The 18,576-nt window shown below is 46.2% G+C and overlaps 1 protein-coding gene and 1 pseudogene across 1 annotated transcript in view; both read right to left on the bottom strand.

The window, feature by feature from the left end:
* Nucleotides 1-11,541: 11,541 nt before the first annotated feature.
* On the bottom strand, nt 11,542-11,673 carry LOC134368727 (U2 spliceosomal RNA; annotated as a pseudogene).
* A 6,473-nt stretch (nt 11,674-18,146) lies between these two features.
* Nucleotides 18,147-18,576, bottom strand: part of TRMT2B (tRNA methyltransferase 2 homolog B) — a 31,326-nt gene continuing 30,896 nt past the window's right edge. Inside the window, 1 exon segment of the mRNA XM_063084223.1 lies at nt 18,147-18,273. Within this exon segment, the coding sequence (XP_062940293.1) occupies nt 18,147-18,273 (127 nt within the window).

An 18,576-nucleotide genomic window follows, 5' to 3' on the forward strand; every position in this document is an offset into this window, starting at 1 on the left:
ATCTAGCAACTATCTGGTTATCTGAGTAAAATTCTCTCCATGGAGCCCTGGCCTCAACACCTACTGAGACCTGGTTTTTCTAGAATTACAAACACTAAACATACTGATTGAAAACTAAGAGTATGTTTAGTTTCTTTTAACTGTGCATTCTGAAATAATTTTAGATTTACTGAAGAGTTGTAAATATAGTACAGATAGTTCATGTATACCCTCGACCCAGGTTCCTAGAACGGCAACATATTACCTACCTCTAGTACATTGATCAAAACTATCACATTAACATCAGTGCAACAGTTACTATAGACTTTCAGATTTCATGTTTTTCCATGAATGCCCTTTTTCTGTTCTGGGATCCTGGATTAGACTCTTACAGCATTTATAGTATGTTTAGTTTAGGAAAAAAACCCTACCCTAGAAACAAGTTTCCTCTTAGGAGGTCAGAAGGGCAAGCTGGTATTCCGAGCAATTATCCTGAGCTATTCCACCCAGTAGGGAACTCCATCACTTCTGTACCAAAGCCCTTAATCCAAGATACCTCATCACAGTTATTTTCAGAAAACATTTCTTACATTAACACTTCTCACAGTAGTACAAGGTGATTTGACAAGTGGGTTATTTTTAGCAGCCAATATTATGAAGGTGACAAAATGAGAGGGATAGCCTTCCTTGTTTGTATTCTGTTCTTTATTTTCCTTCAAACTGTATTTAAGCTTTTTACTAGAAGCTGTAATATTTGACTATAACATAAATGCTGAGAAACGCCCACTCCAACAGGGAAGGGACTCTTTTCAACATATGTTTGGTTCTGTTTGCCTGAAATTTATTGAAAACTTACAGAAAATTGATTAGGTTACTTTTGCTAGTTAACCTCAAGGGTGGGAAGAGAAAGCAAGCCATGAGATCCATTTATTCATTCAACAAATGATCAGATTATTAAGAATGAGGGACTGGCCAGTTTGCTCAGTTGGTTAGAACGTGGAGCCGATAACGGCAAGGTCCAGGGCTCGATTCCTGTACAGCCAAGCCGCAAAAAAGAAAAAAGAAAAAAAGAATGACTTCCATTTCGTGCATGCTATGTCATGCCAGGCAATTTGCAAAGTGTGTTACATATTATTGTTTCAGTGAATGGGTCACAACAATCCCATGAGGTAAGTACTATTATTACCCTTACTTTACAGGGAATGGGTGGGGAACAGGAGGTTGGAAAGGTTAAGTAACTTGCTCAAGGTCACATAGCATGTAAGTCATGGAGCCAGGGTTCAAGCCCAGACCAGCTAGATCCAAAGCCCCTCCTCTTGGCTAGTGTAGGGAAAGTGAAGGAAAATGGTCAGGGCCCCTCAGATGTTCAGAATCTTGCCAAGCATTTGACATAAATATGCACATGTGCCCAGGTGTTCCTTGGTTGTCTAATGTAATTGCACATGTGCACCCAGGTGTCCTGGGTTATGACTTAAGTATAAAGGACGAGTGGCTCTGATCCACAGTGCTTTCCCCCACCCCGGGGGGGGGAGGGGGTGACAGGGAGGCCGCTGCTGTTGCTGCAAGCTGTTGCTGCCAGTGCCCCCAGGATGCCACAGGGAGGCAGCCACCGCCACTGCTGCTGTTACTGTTACTGCTGAGGACTGAGCTTGTGTCGTCTGCCAACGGCTCCTGGGATCTTTCCCAGTTACCTAGCATGGACCTGCGTATGAAGGGGTCTGGTGACCCAGTCTCTACAACAGGTTTGAAGGGTCTGTGGGCCCTAACCCCTAGCCCAGACAATACAAATGGAAAACTTAGTGTAACTAAGATAATGAAATATTTTGGCTTTAGTTATGAATTGCCTAGCCATACAATTAGCGTAGCTATTGCTGTGACCTGACAGCTAGTATGCTGCTATACTTCCTCTGAGCACCCACCACATTTCAGACACTGTGCTGCTAGGTATTAGAGATACCATGGTGACCAAGATATAGCCCTTATCCTTTCAAACCTTAGTCTAGTTGGAGGAGACAGACATTAAACAGCTAAGTATAACACAGCCTTCTCTTCACAGGAAGGATATTCCTTGGCTTGGCTACAAATGAAGGTAATCAGTAAATGCAAATGGTAAATACCAATGCCTTGAACTATTTTTTTTTGTGGTCCTTAGGGCAAAGGCCTTTCCCTTCTATGTACCCTGAGAATCCCTAACAGTTATGAATGGACTTGAGAATGTTAATGTGGGCACTGTCACCCTACTCAGTTTCTTTTCAGAAACAATGAGAAATGTATCATGGAAATGCATATGTTGATATAATAGAATCAGCTAATGGAAAATATTTACATCTCAGGTATAAGTTATATTCCATTTCAACTGTCTTTTTGTATTGCATTAATTGGTGAGCTCTTAGGGAGCTTCAACTGGTTCATGCCTACATTTTACAAGTGTAAAGCTAGGGCTCACAGACCTCCCGAGTCTATTGCACAGACTGGGTCACAACCCTCCCCCCCCCGCAATAAACAAGTCTATGAGCTAGGTAATAGAAAAAAAAAAATGTCCTGGGTATTAGGTCGTATGAGAACCCTTTTGGCCGCGCCCCATCATGGCGCTGGCTACCCTTCTCTTCTGCCTTCTCCTTCCCGCCAGCGCCACAATACCTTCCTGCCGGCGTGAATCGCACACCAATCAGCACAGGCTCCCTGCTCCTTCTCTGGCGAGCTGCCTTGCGTTTGTGTCTCATCCTTTAATTGGTGCTGAATTTTATTCCTTTCATTGGTGCTGAAACCCGGGACGGGATTGTCCACTGTGGACCCCGTCTCCATCTCAACCAAGGCGGCTCGCCCTCGTCCACCTTTTCGGGCGCTAGCTCTTTGCACTCACCACCGCTTGCACCCTTGGGTAAGTCTCCCTTATAAGGCTGCCACCCTCCTCTGGGCTACAGCGGAGCAGTTATCAACCAGCTAGACTCCTACGCCCTTAAGAGGTGTAAAGTTACACCCCATTAAGACCTTTACGGTCATGACGGACCTTCCAGCTATCCACTCCCTTCTCTCCAGGAGCCTTTAAGCATGAGGGTTCAGGGTGGAGGCTCCTTTCTGCTTCTCTCTCTCTCTCTCTGGACGCTAAAACAGGTTCCAAAAATCCTAGTACTAGGTTTGTCGTGGCCTCCGGCACTGTGCCTCCTGGGAGCTTGAAGTGTGGGTGACAACCCTCACTCTCCTCCTAACCTGGTTCCTATAGAACCTCCGTGGCTCACAAACTCCTCGGGGGATGCCTCCTGGATTTTGCTGACCCACTTCCGGCCCAGGGATTCATTTCCTCATTTTCTCTTTTCCTCTTCCTCTTGATTTCCTTATGTCTGTCCACTTCACAATGGCCTGCTCATCCCTTCCGGAAACCTCGCCCCTCAAATGCTTACTCAGAAACCTTACTGTACTCTCCCTTACACCAGATATTAAGCCAAAGCTCTTGATCAGATTTTGCACTCAAGATTGGCCCCAGTACCCCCTGGACAACCAAAACCATTGGCCTTTTGAGGGATCCCTAGACCCAGACCTCATTTGTGACCTTTTTAACTACTGCCCGTGCCTCAAAAAGTGGAAGGAGATCCCCCCATCTTTGTTCTACATGCTCTCCCTCCCAAGTCCTCCTGGCCTGTAAGTCTCCACCCCTTCTTGACCCTCCTACTTTCGATACCGCCCGCCTCCCTCCACTCCCACTTCCCCCTCCCTCCACTCCCACTTCCCCCTCCACCCCAGTTTCCTCTCCGCCATCTTCCATTTCAGCTTCCCCTTCCACTCCAATTCCACAGCTGCCCCCCGTTTCCCCTCCTCCCACAAAACCTTTTAGTCCTCCACGGACTAGATCACAGGGGCTCCCTCTGGTCCCTCCCACTATTGCACCACTTTGAGAGGTGGCTGGCCCAGTAGGGGTAATCAGAGTTCATGTACCTTTTTCCATCTCTGATCTCACACAATTAGAGAAGAAACTGGGCTCTTTTACCACTGACCCCACCACCTATGTTAGGGAGTTTCAGTGGATCCTGCAGGCTTACAGTCTCACACACCACGACATATACACGTTGATAGCTAACACTCTCCTTCCTGAGGAGCGAAGGCGTGTATGGGAATTGGCCCGAGCCCATGCAGACAAAACACACAGGACTAATCCTAACCACCCTACAGGTCCCAATGCAGTTCCAGAACAGGATCCCCAATGGGATTATAACACCCCTATTGGCATAAATTCCCATGAAGTTTTTGCTTCCTGCCTTGTAGCTGGCCTCAAACGGGCTGCTCAAAAAGTTATAAATTTCCAAAAGGTGCAGGAAGTAACACAAAAAAGGAAAGAAACCCCTTCTGAATTTTTAGACAGGTTAACCAAGGCCCTTCAACAATATACCAATCTAGACCCAGAAACCCCAGATGGTTGTCATGTTTTAATGACCTATTTCCTAGCCCAGAGCTACCCCGACATTAGGGCTAAATTAAAAAAGGCTAGAGCAGGGGCCCGCTACTCCTCAGACTGAAATTCTTACAGTGGCTTTTAAGGTTTTTCATAATAGAGAGGAGGAAAAGGAACGCCGCAAGCAGAGAGCTGATCAGGCAAATTTTCAGATGCTTGCACAAATAATCCAAGGACAGCCGCAACCCAGGCGCCCACAAACCCATAAGCTGCCCCCTGGAACCTGCTTTAAATGTGGAAAAGAGGGACATTGGGCAAAAGCCTGCCCCTCTCCTCGGCCTCCAACCACTCCCTGTCCCAAATGCCACAAAAGGGGCCATTGGGGATCTGATTGCCCTGCCACCCGAAGGGGAGAGGGGCCAACCACCCCACAATCTAAGCCCGACCTGTTGGGACTAGCAGGAGAAGATTGATGGGGCCTTGGGTCTCTGTTCCCGACCATGACCATCACGACACAGGAACCCAGGGTGCGGCTTGTGGTGGATGGGTGCCCCATTTCCTTCCTCTTAGACACCAGAGCCCCTTTTTCAGTCCTGAGGGAGTTCTGGGGCCCAACTACACCTTCCACCTCTCTATTGTTGGGGTAGGAGGTAAACAGATTTTCCCTCGTAAAACCCCCCTATTAACATACACAATGCAAGATGTTTCCACACCCTTCTCACACTCCTTCCTTGTCATGCCCCAATGTCCCATCCCTCTACTGGGAAGAGATATTCTCTCCCTTCTCAGGGTTACGATCAGCATTCACCTCCCATGCCTCGCCTACCACACAGTTTTTTATAGCACTCCTGGCCAACAGCTTGGACTCACGGCCTCCTTTTCCAACATTAACTGAGCCTGTCAACACAGTTGTCTGGGACACGTCAAGCCCCTCCACTGCAAAGTGTTCTCCAATACACATTAGGCTTAAGGACCCCACTAAGTTTATATGCCAGGCCCAGTATCCCCTGACCACCACAGCCCTTCTTGGCCTTTTCCCCATCATTCAGGATTTACAAAAAAAGGGCCATCTCCGGCCCACTCACTCACCTTTCAACACCCCTATACTAGCTGTAAAAAAACCTAATGGGACCTATCGCTTGGTGCAGGATTTGCGCCTCATTAACTCCTCAGTCATCCCTTTTTAAAATTGCGACAGACCCTTGTACAGGCACCGGGACTTCATCTCCCTGATCTCTCTAAACCTCTCTTCTTGTATGTCCATGAGAAGGGCGGACAGGCACTCGGAGCGTTGGGACAAAATTATGGACCCACCTTTGCTCCCGTAGCATACCTTTCTAAGCAGTTAGATCCCACCGTCCGTGGATGGGCCCTCTTTCAGGGCAGCTCTTACAAAAGGAGGCATACAAATTAACTTTCGGGGCACCATTAACTATCCTTTCCCCCCACCACTTAAAGGATCTCCTGACATACAAGGGACTTCAATCCCTCCCTCCATCCAGGGTTGTCCCTTCTCACCTCCTTCCTCGAAAATCCTGACATCACCTTTCTTCCGTGCCCCCCCTTAAATCTTGCCACTTTATTTCCCATACCTTGTCCTTCAGGTATAGGTACCCCTTCCCATGATTGCCTGGAGGCCCTAGAAAACTTCCTGCCCTGTCACTCCTCTATTTCAGAAGGACCTCTCTCTCATCCCGATTACATTTCGTTTACGGACAGTAGTTCTTTCAGACAGGACTCTGCACATTATGCAGGATATGCCGTAACCTCTCTCACCGAAATCATAGAAGCCAACCCCCTACCCCCAGGCACCACCAACCAACAGGCTGAGCTTATAGCAGTTACAAGAGCCTGTATTTTAGCCCAAGGTAAATCCCTCACGCTTTACACTGACTCCAAATATGTTTTCCACACCCTGTTGTCCCATGCTGCTGCGTGGAGGGAACGGGGCCTACTCACCACAAAAAGGAAACTCAATCACTAATTCATCCCTTATCACCAAACTAATAGAGGCCTCTCGTCTGCCCGTCTGGCTAGGGGTAGTTCACTGCAAGTCTCATCAGAAAGACAACTCCCCTATCACACAGGGCAATTCCAGGGCCGATGCGGCTGCACGAACAGTGGCCATGAATCCTGAACATAAACCTGCTCACCTTTTAGCTGCCCTCACTGACATACCCCCCGCGGACAATATGGCCCGGTTCCAGCTTCTACATGCTCTCTTCCACACTTGCCCCCAAACTTTACCAATCTTTTTACAAACTTTCTTTATGTTCACCCCCTTAGATAAAGCCCTCCTACAGGAAATTTCCCTTCCTTGTAAAGTCTGCCAGCGCACTAACCCCAACACTCCTTTAAAACCTAAACCTTTCCCCTCCCACCAGGCCAGAGGTCACACACCTGCAGCTGATTGGCAGGTGGATGTCACTAACATGCCACCTGTACGACGCACCAGATATCTCCTAGTGTTCGTAGATACCTTCTCTGGATGGGTAGAGGCCTTCCCCCCATCTAATAAAAGGGCTATTACAGTGGCGTCCATCCTTCTCTCTCAGATTATCCCTAGGTTTGGAATGCCCACTTCATTACAGTCAGACAGTGGTCCTGAGTTTATCTCTCAGATTACCCAGAAAGTTTCCCGAGCTCTCTCTTTTCAGTGGCACTTACACTGTCCCTATCATCCCCAGGCTTCTGGAAAGGTAGAGAGATCCAACAGAACTCTTAAAAATATTTTAACAAAATTATCCTTAAAACTACACCTGGACTGGGTTCAGCTACTCCCATTGGCCTTACTCAGGATAAGGGCTCTTCCAAAAAAACCCTCTCTGTTGTCTCCTTTTGAAATAATGTACGGGCGTCCCCTCTTACCTCTAGGGCTTACTCCCTCACAGGGTCCAATACCGCCAGACCTCAATTTACCTCTCCTTTTCCATCTCCACTCTGAACTTTGGAAATTTCAAGATTGGCTTCTTCCTGACCCTGCTTCCTCTCAAAACTTCTTGCCTCTCTACCCTAGACAACTAGTACATTACAACTCCCTGGAATAAAAAGGACCTCTCATGCCCAAGTGGGAGGGCCCCTACCCAGTTATTCTTTGCACCCCTACAGCCGCCAAACTCTCTTTACGTGGTAACCGTTTTACTCCCTGGATTCACATTTCTAGATTAAAACCAGACACCCAGAACATCGTCCCCACCGGCGTCCAGGATATCTCAGAAGAGTCCCGAGGCTCCCCTCCTTGTCCCTCTTATTCTTGTACTCCAGACCCATCTAATCCCCTGAAATTGCAATTTTCCTGCATTCCTGCCCTTCCTCTCCTCAACCACAAGGATGCTCCCTTTTAGTATTCTTAACACTTTTAATATCCTCCTCCTCTTTCTCTTTATACTTCCTCAAAGTTCCTCTTCTTCTCCATCTTACGTATGGAGATTTAAGGTGAGAGAGTCATACACACACAAAAAAAATACCAAAGTCACCCATTTGGCTGCTACTGAAGACTGTTCCATCAAAGGTTGCTCCGAAGCTGTCACTATCAGTCTTTCCAATTCCAAGTTAGTTAAACAAGCCAACCGCCCTTACCTTTGCTTCCTCTTTGATCAGACCCGCGATTACTGCCACTGGTGGCCTAACACCTGTGGCGGCTGTCCATATTGGTCATGTAAGATCCACTGGGGATTAGGGTATATGGGACAGCCTACTGGTAGGAAACTTTTTCTGTGTGACGGCAAATGACAGTGTTCTTTAACCATCCAGGACCCACGGGAGAGCCAATGGGCTACCAGGGTCCTTGCTTCTGTTTACTGTAATGGCTATGCTTCACACCCCTGCGGAACTTTTGAAATATCCCATGAGTATGTTCCTCTTCACAACCCTATATCTCTTGTCTCTACAGACATAAAACATCATGAACAGAACATCATATCCTCTTTAGAAAATACCCCTTCTCTTCATGCCCTGGGCTCCCCTATATATACTTGGTTACAGATCATCTCCGATACCCTGTCCTTTTTTAAACCAGACTGTTCCATCCATTTCCCCCAGAAATTGCTTTTTGTGCACCTCCTTGACTCGCCCCCTGCTTGCCGCTGCCCCAGTCAACAACACCAACTCACTCCTTAGTCCAAACCCTTCCTAGGCCCCACTGCCCTCTTCACCCCTACCCAATGTTCCTTTGTGGGAGCCTGAGGACGGCAACCAGACCCTCCTCCCTAGAACATGCCTTTGTGGCCCCACTATTTCCAAATCTTTCAATGACCCCTTTTGCCAATACAGTCTTAACCTCACAAATACCACTCATGCATCGCCTGGAACCTTTTTTTGGTGTAATGGAACCCTTATCACCACTTTCCTCCCCAACATAACTTCTCCTTGCCTTCTCGTAACTGTTGTTCCCCAGCTCACCCTATACACCAGCTCAGAAATGTTTCACCTTCTTAATCCCCCAGACCAACAGAAAAGAGCGGCTTTCCTCCCTATCTTGGTTGTTATGTCTTTAACCATTTCCATCGCCAGTGCCGGCCTCTCGGGAGGAGCCCTGGACCACTCTCTGTGGGCTGTCAAAGATATTAAGTCCAAGTTAAAAAGGGCCCTCACATCCACGGCAGAATCTCTAACCTCCCTACAAAAACAAATAACTTCTTTGGCCCAAGTGACCCTCTGGAACAGGAGAGCCCTTGATCTGCTCACAGCGGAAAAAGGTGACACCTGCCTCTTCCTAAAAAAAGAATGTTGTTATTATATTAACAAATCGGGTGTGGTAAAAAAATAACATCATTAAACTCACTGAACTAGCTACCAGCCTGCGTGCCCCACCCGACTCCAGCCCATTCTCCTCTCTAATGTCCAACCCTCTCCTAACCTGGGTTTTGCCCATCCTCGGCCCCCTCTCTGTAATCCTTCTGGTATGCCTTTTTTTTACCTTGTATACTCAAGTTTTTACAAATCCAAGTGGGCAAAATTTCTAACCAGACTTTTAACCAGCTTTTACTTAGAAACTACCAACTCCTAGCTACTGATGAACCCTCTGCCTCTTCTCGGAAACTCCTCACCACATGCTGATGAAACCTACAGGACGCGATGGATTGCCTTCCTAGATGCCCTTTCCTCCGACGCCTGGCTACTACTCCCAGTTTTTACACATCAGGAATGGACTCAACAAATTATCAGCTTATGGCTGCAGGTGTAAGACTGTAGTAACGGAAAGATTGTAGGATTGTAGTAATGAAAAAAATATAGCTCTAACCTGCACAATTTGCTAGTATAGCTTTAACCTGCACAATTCTGCAAACGCTTGCTAAAACGGGGAAACATATCTAAAGGCATTTTAAGTAAAGCAGCTTCTAAGAGGTCAAGAAGAGGTCAGGCAGACTTAAACACAAATTCCAGGAACCAGCTGGTCCCAAGGACTAAACCAGCACCCCCTTATCTTCAAAACACCTGGCTGGACCAGGGAAGATAAACGATTGAAAAAGGTATCATCTCTTATCGGGGTGCTAGCCTGTTGAGCCTAACCATAAATCTTAAGGCACCTCAGTTAATTAGCAGCTATTCCTGTTATGAAAAACTGTCTAAAGAAACTGTATAAAAACCTTGGTGTTAAAGAACTCGGGGCCACTTATATCCGGAAGACAAAGCGACCCAGCATGCTGAAATAAAACTCCTCTTGCTTGATTGCAGGGATCTCTTGTTTCATGGTCTTGGTGAAGTAAGCAACTCCCGACATGTGGGATTTGTGCTTAGTGCATGGGTCTTACACAGGGAACTTTCATCCATTTCACCCCCCAGGAGGTTCTTTTATATTCCACCATATTATGGGGTCTCCTAACCATATTCCTCCCTGACACTCCAACCCCTTCCCAAATGACGCCCCCTACCAGCAGGAAGTAGCCAGAAAGAGAAATGTCGCCCTTTTCCTAACAAAACAAAAAGGGAAGAATATTAGGTTCGTACGACCTAGAACCCTTTCGGCCACGCCCCATCATGGCGCTGGCTACCCTTCTCTTCCACCTTCTCCTTCCCGCCGGTGCCACAATACCTTCCTGCCAGCACGAATCACACGCCAATCAGCACAGGCTCCCTGCTCCTGGCCCTTTAGCAACGCAATCCATCCAATCCCCGAACGCCCCGTGTGTAAGAACCCAAATGCCCCAAGGGATCACACCCTGATCACATAAGCCCTTCTCAGCCGCACCCCATCATGGTGCTGGTTGCCCTTCTCTTCCACATTCTCCTTCCCGCCAGCGCAAATCGCATGCCAATCAGCTCCCCCACAAGCCCCATGCGGTATGCTAAATAGGGATTGTATTTTAAACCAAACAGCTTTCCCTTAAAGCCCTATATATATGTGTGTGTGCTGCCTAATAAACAAGCTCTCTCCGGTGGATCGTCAACTGGTGTTGACTCGTCCTTTCACCGTGTCCTCAGCAAACCTATCAGCTCTCTTCTAACCCTATAAAAGCAGATGTGCCTGCTGAATAAAAAAACCTTCTCCGGCAAGCTGCCTTACGTTTGCGTCTCATCCTTTAACTGGTGCTGAATTTTATTCCTTTCACTGGGAGTCGTGGATAAAAAAAGAACAGGTTTTATTCAGATCTAGGAGCAACTGTCCTAGTGGCTTCTCTGAGAGTTTTGAGAAGCATTGTGGATCAGAGCTGTTAGTCTTTTATACTTAAGTCATAACCCTGGACACCTGGGTGCCCATACACAATTACATTAAGCAGTAACAAGGAACACCTGAGGATATTTACAGCAAATGCTTGGCAAGATTCTGAACATCTGAGGGGCCCTGACCATTTTCCTATTTTTTCTCAACATACAGACATGCCACTTTGAAATATTCCTTAGAAAAACGACAATGATGACCCCCATAAGTTATAAATTTGTAATATAATTTTGAAGGTGAAGGGTTGGAACACAAATCTCAGCAAATGACAGTCTCTCCCTTCTAGCCCCAAAACAATCAAATGGCATTATCAAATACCCTAACCCTGTGGTTCTCTCAATGCTGGCCACGCACAGTGGAATCACTTGGGAAACTTCAAAATTACCAATGCCTGTGTCTCACTCCTGGAAACTGATGATTTAATTGATCTGGGTGGGGCTTGGGCTTTGGAAATTTGAAAGAATCCCTGGGGGATTTTAATATACAGGCAAGTTTGGGAACCATAGCCCTAATCAGCAGATCACAACCCTGGCTGCTCATTAAAATCACCTTGGGGATCTTCTAAAGATCCAGATGCTTGGGCCACACCCCAGGCCAATGAAATCAGATACTACACTTGATCTTAGCCAAAAGGCCGAGGAGTGATGGCCAGTGAAATCAGAATATCTAGAGGTAAGGCTCAAGCCCCAGGAACTAGGATTTTAAGAGCTACCCAAGTGATTCCAATATGCAGTAAAGACTGGAAACCACTGCAGTAGGTGAAACGCCAAACCTGAGATGAAGATATTAACGGGACCAAGAGCTCTATAAGATGTACTCATACATCTTCCGAAATCTAGGTGGAGGCTGCCACGCCTCCACTGCTCACATACTGCTGGCCTGAAAACTTAACACAAAGTGAATGCCACCAAGGTTTCCGGCTTTTTTTTTTTTCCCCTTCGGAGGTGCTGAGGGAGGATTGCTCCAGCCAGAGCAGCTGGGATGCAGGGAGCAGTTTGCCGAGGGCAATGACACCTCAGGTCTGCCCTCCGGGACAACTCAGTCCTTCTAGCATGGGAGGGGCGCTCTCCCAAACTTCTCAAATGCCTCTAGGGCATTTTTTCCCCATTGTCTTGGCACTTAGTATCTGGCTGCCTCACCTCCAAGATAATGTCTTTAGCAAACAGTTTATCTGCTTCCCCCTTGCGTTTTTCTCCTGCTTTTGAATTACCTCAATCAGCTCGGCTTACACTGGCTATTCACTCAGTCTCAGGCAGTTTTTTGCAGCGTTCTCCAACAGTTCAAACAACTGCATTTTCCCAGACCATCAAGGAGTGGCTGCCCTGCCCCTGGGCACATCCGCAGCCATTCTGCAGCTGCTGCCTCAGAGACAGGCACATAGTAACGGAGACTAACTTTCCCACCTTTCACCAGGTGAAAACATACTTGAAATTCTGCAGGAGTACCCATCCTCAGGTCATCTGCCCATCTGCATGTGGCACTCTTTTCTCGGGTTTTATGGCACCCGGCCAGCCATCGGGTTTAAGTGGCACCCTCCGGGCCATTTGCCTTCGGACAAACGCAACATGCATTTACTACACTGTCTCCCACAGCACGTTACACCATCCACCCCTAGGTCCCATAGCTGCAGTAACCAGGGGCTCTGTTTCTGCTACTTTGTTTCCCCAAGCCAACCTATTCAACCTGGGTATATGGGACATAGGCAGTGAACTGGATCACCTGTTGGTTGCCCACCAATCAGCCCAGTCCCACAGGCTGCTCGTGCGTCACTTTGATGAGCAGGTCGTTCCAGGAGCCACACGGTCCCCCCCAACTCACCACCAGGTTTGTCATACATCTTCGGTGTTGGAAGCAAGGATGACCTGTCGCTGTACTTCAGCCTCCAGGACATACATCCTCACTTCCAATCTGTCTGCCTTCTGCTGCAAGTCTCAAAACTGTGCCGCTTTGTGGGGTTTCCAGTCCATGTTGGCTCACAGTGCAGCGAGCAACAGCCAGACCCCACTCAACAGGAAAGCGGCCACCAGGCACCACATACTCAAGGGTAGCCACATTTCCCCCCCCTCCCAAGGGGTTTCCTGCTTCTTTACCTGCTTGTCATCCCGCAATGACTACTCGAATTGCTGGGCTCTTTTACTTGCCCATAATCCTGCCACAACTATGCAAATTGCTGACCTCTTTTACCTGCCCATAATCCTGCCACAACTATGCAAATTGCTGACCTCTTTTACCTGCCCATAATCCTGCCATGACTACACCAATTGTAAAGTAAGGCAAATCGTAACTAAAGCCAAAATGTTTCATTATTCTAATTATTTTAGTTATACTAAGTCTCCATTTATATTGTCAGCTAGGGCTCAGACCCTCCAAACCCATTGTACGGGCTGGGTCCCCAGACCCCTTACATGCAGATCCATGCTAGGTAATTGGGAAAGATTCCAGGAGCTGTTGGCAGATGACATGAGCTCAGTCCTGAGCTTCCTCAGTGGCAGCAGCTTACAGGTCCGGTAGCTTACAAGTCTGTCAGTGGCAGTGGCCTTGCAGAGGGTCCCGGGGGCACATCCTCCCATCCCCAGGATGCCCCCCCCCACTGTGGGAGGGCATGGGGGAGGCCACTACTGCTGCTGGAGGCTGCTGCCGCTGAGGAAGCTGAGGACTGAGCTCATGTCATCTGCCAACAGCTCCTGGAATCTTTCCCAATTACCTAGCATGGACCTGTGTGTGAGGGGTCTGGGGACCCAGTCTGTACAATGGGTTTGGAGGGTCTGAGCCCTAGCTCTGACAATATAAATGGAAACTTAGTATAACTAAAATAATGAAATATTTTGGCTTTAGTTATGATTTGCCTTACTTTACACATGCTTAAAGTGACTTTCCTCTTTTGAGATATATTTGCTTGAAGGAACTAACAGATATGGTCAGTCTTGAAACCACCAGCTGCAGACCAATAAGGAGGGGACCAGTCATCTGCTGAAACCAGCCAAAAGTGGCTAAGATCAAGATGGCCTCCAAGATTAACCTTTGGTTAACGTTTTCTTCATTATACCTTCATTATAATACATTATCATACTAAAATCTCCCCATGGGGGTAGGGAGGTGACCAGATACCCTTGACCAAAGAAGGGAAGAAAAGGGGCATAAGACATGTTGCTGGGAGTCACTGCCCCTTTCCCCAACACCACGTGAGGTGGTCACCACCCCCAGGACTGCTTTGAGCCCCTCATCCCATAAAACTCCCCTTGCCAAATCCTTCAGGAAGAGTGTGTCTTTCCACAACATGGGCTCGCACCTCGCCATTCCCTGATCACAGAATAAAGCTTCTGCTTTGCTAAGCTGAACGTGGTTTCATTCCATCGGCTTAAGTGACACTGACCACGGAGACCTTAATTGAGAAGGTCAGTGACAAGAGTAGCAAAATTTACCCTTAGTGGTTCAGCAACTCAGACTAACGAAAAGCCAGCTCTGAAAGACAGGAAGCAGTCTAAGGACAAACCCTTAAAACAACTATCCTACTTTAATATTAAAATGAGCCCACATCTCTCATGTATGATGGTTAGTTTTATGGATTAGCTAGGATTATTAGTGTCTTGTTAGGGCAATTGTTGGAATCCTGCCAACTTAGCCAATTGTATTGTCAGGCTAGGTTAGGGCCCACAGACTCTTCAAACCCATTGCACAGACTAGGTCACAGAGCTCTCATATGCCAGGCTGGGTCACCAAACCCTTCACACACAGGTCCACAAGCTAAATAATTGGGAAAGATCCCGGAAGCCATTGGCAAATGACACAAACTCAGTCCTCAGCATCCTCAGCATCAGCAGTGGCGGCAGCCTCCCGGAGGGTCCCAAGGGCCCTAGCAGCAACAGCAGCTTGTAGCAACAGCCTCAAGCAGCAGCAGCCTCCCCTGGGGGCATCCCGGGGACAGGGTGGGGGGAGGGCACTGAGGATCAGAGCTGCTCATCCTTTATACTTAACCCAGGACACCTGGGTGCACATGAGCAATAACATTAGACAATAACCAAGGAACACGTGGGAGCACGTGCCTATTTACATCAAATGCTCGGCAAGATTCTGAACATCTGAGGGGCCCTGACCATTTTCCTATATTTTCCCAACAAACCGGAATGTCTGGGGCCCAGGCATCAGTGTTTAATTGCTCTCCAGATTACACTAATGTGCAGTCAAGTTTGTAATCCACTGCCATAGACCTAGATATTTAACAGCTGGAAGAGATCATTTAGTACAAACCCTTAAATCTCCTGCGAATTTATAGCTACTTTAGCTACCATCGGTCCCCATGACCCAAACCCAGTTTCCACTGTTCCTCCTTAACCTTTATTATGTATTAACAATATGCCCAACTTGTCCCAATTTGCCTGAGATGCTCCAGGTTTTAGCACTGAAAGTCCCATGTCCCAGGAAAACCAGGACAGTTGGTCACCAGACTCATGTTTTATAGCTCACAGACTGATTTTCCTTCTAACACCTAGCATCCAGATCTTGGTTTCTAAACATCCATTCTACATTAAAAGAAATGAGAGCTCATTGGAAATGGCCAATTTCAGGACTTGGGCAGGAAAAATGTGCAGTGAGCCTGGCAATATTGTGCCAGAATCTAAGGAAGTACTCAAAGACTAATGGAGGCAAGTCTAAAGAACATGGGAGCCAGCCTGAAGAGACTCCCACTCACCAAACCAGAGAAAATTTGAGCATCAAAAAGAAAATGAACTAAACATAAAACTTTGAATTCAAATAAGAAAGACACTGCATCAAATGATATTTAAAAGGAAGAAAAAAAACTACTTTGCCACCATTGTAAGTAACTATTATATCAACTTTTTTTTGTAAAAATTGGTATTTAAGGGGAAAGAAATAAGCATTTGCCCTTTTGGAGGAACTCTAGTTCATACACTACAGAAGAGGAAAAGGTCATCTTTACAGAAAGATGTCAGCTAATAAACATAGACTGAATGACAGAATTAGGAAATCACTATTTTGCAACCCCCAATAAAATTAAGTCAGAAAACTTTAAAAACTAAATAAATGACTGAATCAGGAAACAGTAATGGATGGATGCCAAAAATCTTTAGGTGAGAGGTTTTTGGGAAACAGGATAACCACACCAAGATTTCTTGTTAATTACAAAGGGAAAATTATATAGGAAGTTCTGAGGGACATTGCCTTAATCATCACCTTTATACTAAGAGTGGACAACTGGCATTATGTACCTCCTAATGGGATGTGACATGAAGTGCACACTTTAGTATTCCTGTCAAAAATGTTTTGATCTGAATCTAATCAAGCCACTAGACCTAACTCCAGTTTACAAGAAATCCAGGGCTGTAAGAAGAAATTAAACACCACCATTAGCAAACAAACCAACCTGGTTTGCCTGCAAGTGAGGGGTTTCCCAGGATGCAACATCAGTGCTCAAACCCTGAGGTCCCAGGCAAACCAGGATAGTTGGTCATCCTACAATCAGACAAGTCCATAATGTGGGGCAGATCTGGTCTCCAAAAAGTCAACACCATGGGGAAAAAAAAAAAAAATGGATGTTTATTGTATTGTGTGTGGGGAGGGGGTTATCTATATATTATATACTGTTTTGATATCTTATAAAACCTTCGGCTGGGGAGAGACTGCCCCTCGAAGGGATAGCCAATTCCTAAAGAGCAAGGGCTCAACCAGAAGATGCATTTCATATATAAACAAACCAACTCATTCAGAGCCATACCTCCTCTATCTGGCCCATACACCCCAGAAGACAATATTCATCTGCCTTAATCATCTCAGGGCCAGGTACCAGACAACTAGGGACTACCCCTATAGCTCAGAGCCTAAAGAAATTATTCAAACTAACCAATCCTGAACTGTTCAACCTGCTCTGTCTTGCCTTTCCCCCAGAAACCCCAATAAAAGCAATGTTCTAACCCTTCACCTCGCTCCTGTTTTCTGCCTCCTGACCACCCTTGTGTGTTTCCTGTGTGGCCCTGCATGGTGTGGCATGCCATGCCTCCTGTTTCTGGGACCTGTGAAAATAACAGACTTTGTTTTCCTGAGCTTCTCGTGTCTCCTTTTGCAGCCGTGCCTGACTGATCATCTCATAAAAGAATACAAAGCATTATGCAGTACCTTTAACAGCCATATTTTCCTGAGAAGGAAGCTTCTCTAGAAGTATTAGGATTAAGAATGAAAAATAGTTAGCCTGGTATTTTGTAGATCAGACATTGCTTGCTAAATTATACATCCTTAGGCCATTAAAATATTCAAAACAAATTGGTGAGCAAACACCTACAGAGTTGAAGAAATCATAGACTAGAGAATGTTGAATATATAATTTGTAATATCTACTTTATTATAGTACATGTTAAATTATTATAAGTTTTTGGAGCTTTCTGCCTCCATACTACACAGCACAAAATACTCAGTCTCTTTGAAAATCTCCTTTCCCTTAGGGTCTCCCCAATAACCAATTATCCCCCATGGGTGAGGGCTAATTGGTGCTACTGCTCTTAGGGATATCCACATTTCCAAAGGGCATTCTAAAATCTTCAAAGCCTATAACATCCAAAGCAATAAATCTGACAATCATTCATTCACCCTGCAATCAATTCATAGTTTACTCTGCTTTTTAAAAAGCTAGACTTATTTCTAGTTCTAATCCTTGCCTACCCCATGAACTCAGAAGTCTTAAAAATATCTAAAAATAGGCAAGTCTGAGAAAATGCACAGACCCCAATCAATGTGAAATTATTACCAACTGCTGAAAAACGCTCAGTTGTCACCACACCATAAACAGAATCGGATGAAGGAGACAAAACTAGAAACTAGAACCAAGGGAATCATGACAGGCTGACAAGCAAAAGGAAGGAACAGTCCAGATCCAGAGCCAAGGAGTGGAGAGTGGTCAAAACCAGGCAAACATGAATGATAGCGAGAGAACCTGAACACTAACACTAAATCTGCCTCAGACAGTAGGCCTAGTACATTCTTCCTCCTTACAGTCCAAAGATTGATTTCCTCAGTAAAGCTCCCAGGGTCTGCAATGTAGCAATATGCCAAACCTGGATGTTTCTAAAACTTCATTCTTAAATAGCCTGCAGTCTTCTAGAAGGCTGCTTATTGAGTGAAGAGGAGCACCAGCTTGCAGTGTGGGGTGTGTGGAAACAAATCCACAGGTACAGCTTGTCTCAGGACAAAAGGCTTGCCTAGGAGCTTCTTAGGAGAGTTCGTAGGACAGCACAGCCAGTAGAAACAGATCACAATATCAGTTCCTAGAACAAAAGGAGAACCTACAAGAACATGATTGCTTAAATTTAAGCCCTTCCTCTGTGTACCCACAGCCCCCTGTGTTTCTTTTATACAACTGTCATATTTAACTTAACTGTTTTTCTTCACCATCTTCCTCACTGGAACATAATCTTTTTTTTTTTTTTTTTGTGACCAGTAAGGGAATCGTAACCCTTGGCTTGGTGTCATCCGCACCACGCTCAGCCAGTGAGCGCACTGACCATCCCTATATAGAATTTGAACCCACAGCTTCGGTGCT

The sequence above is a fragment of the Cynocephalus volans genome, chromosome X (genome assembly GCF_027409185.1).
Source record: "Cynocephalus volans isolate mCynVol1 chromosome X, mCynVol1.pri, whole genome shotgun sequence".
Taxonomy (NCBI): Eukaryota; Metazoa; Chordata; class Mammalia; order Dermoptera; family Cynocephalidae; genus Cynocephalus; species Cynocephalus volans.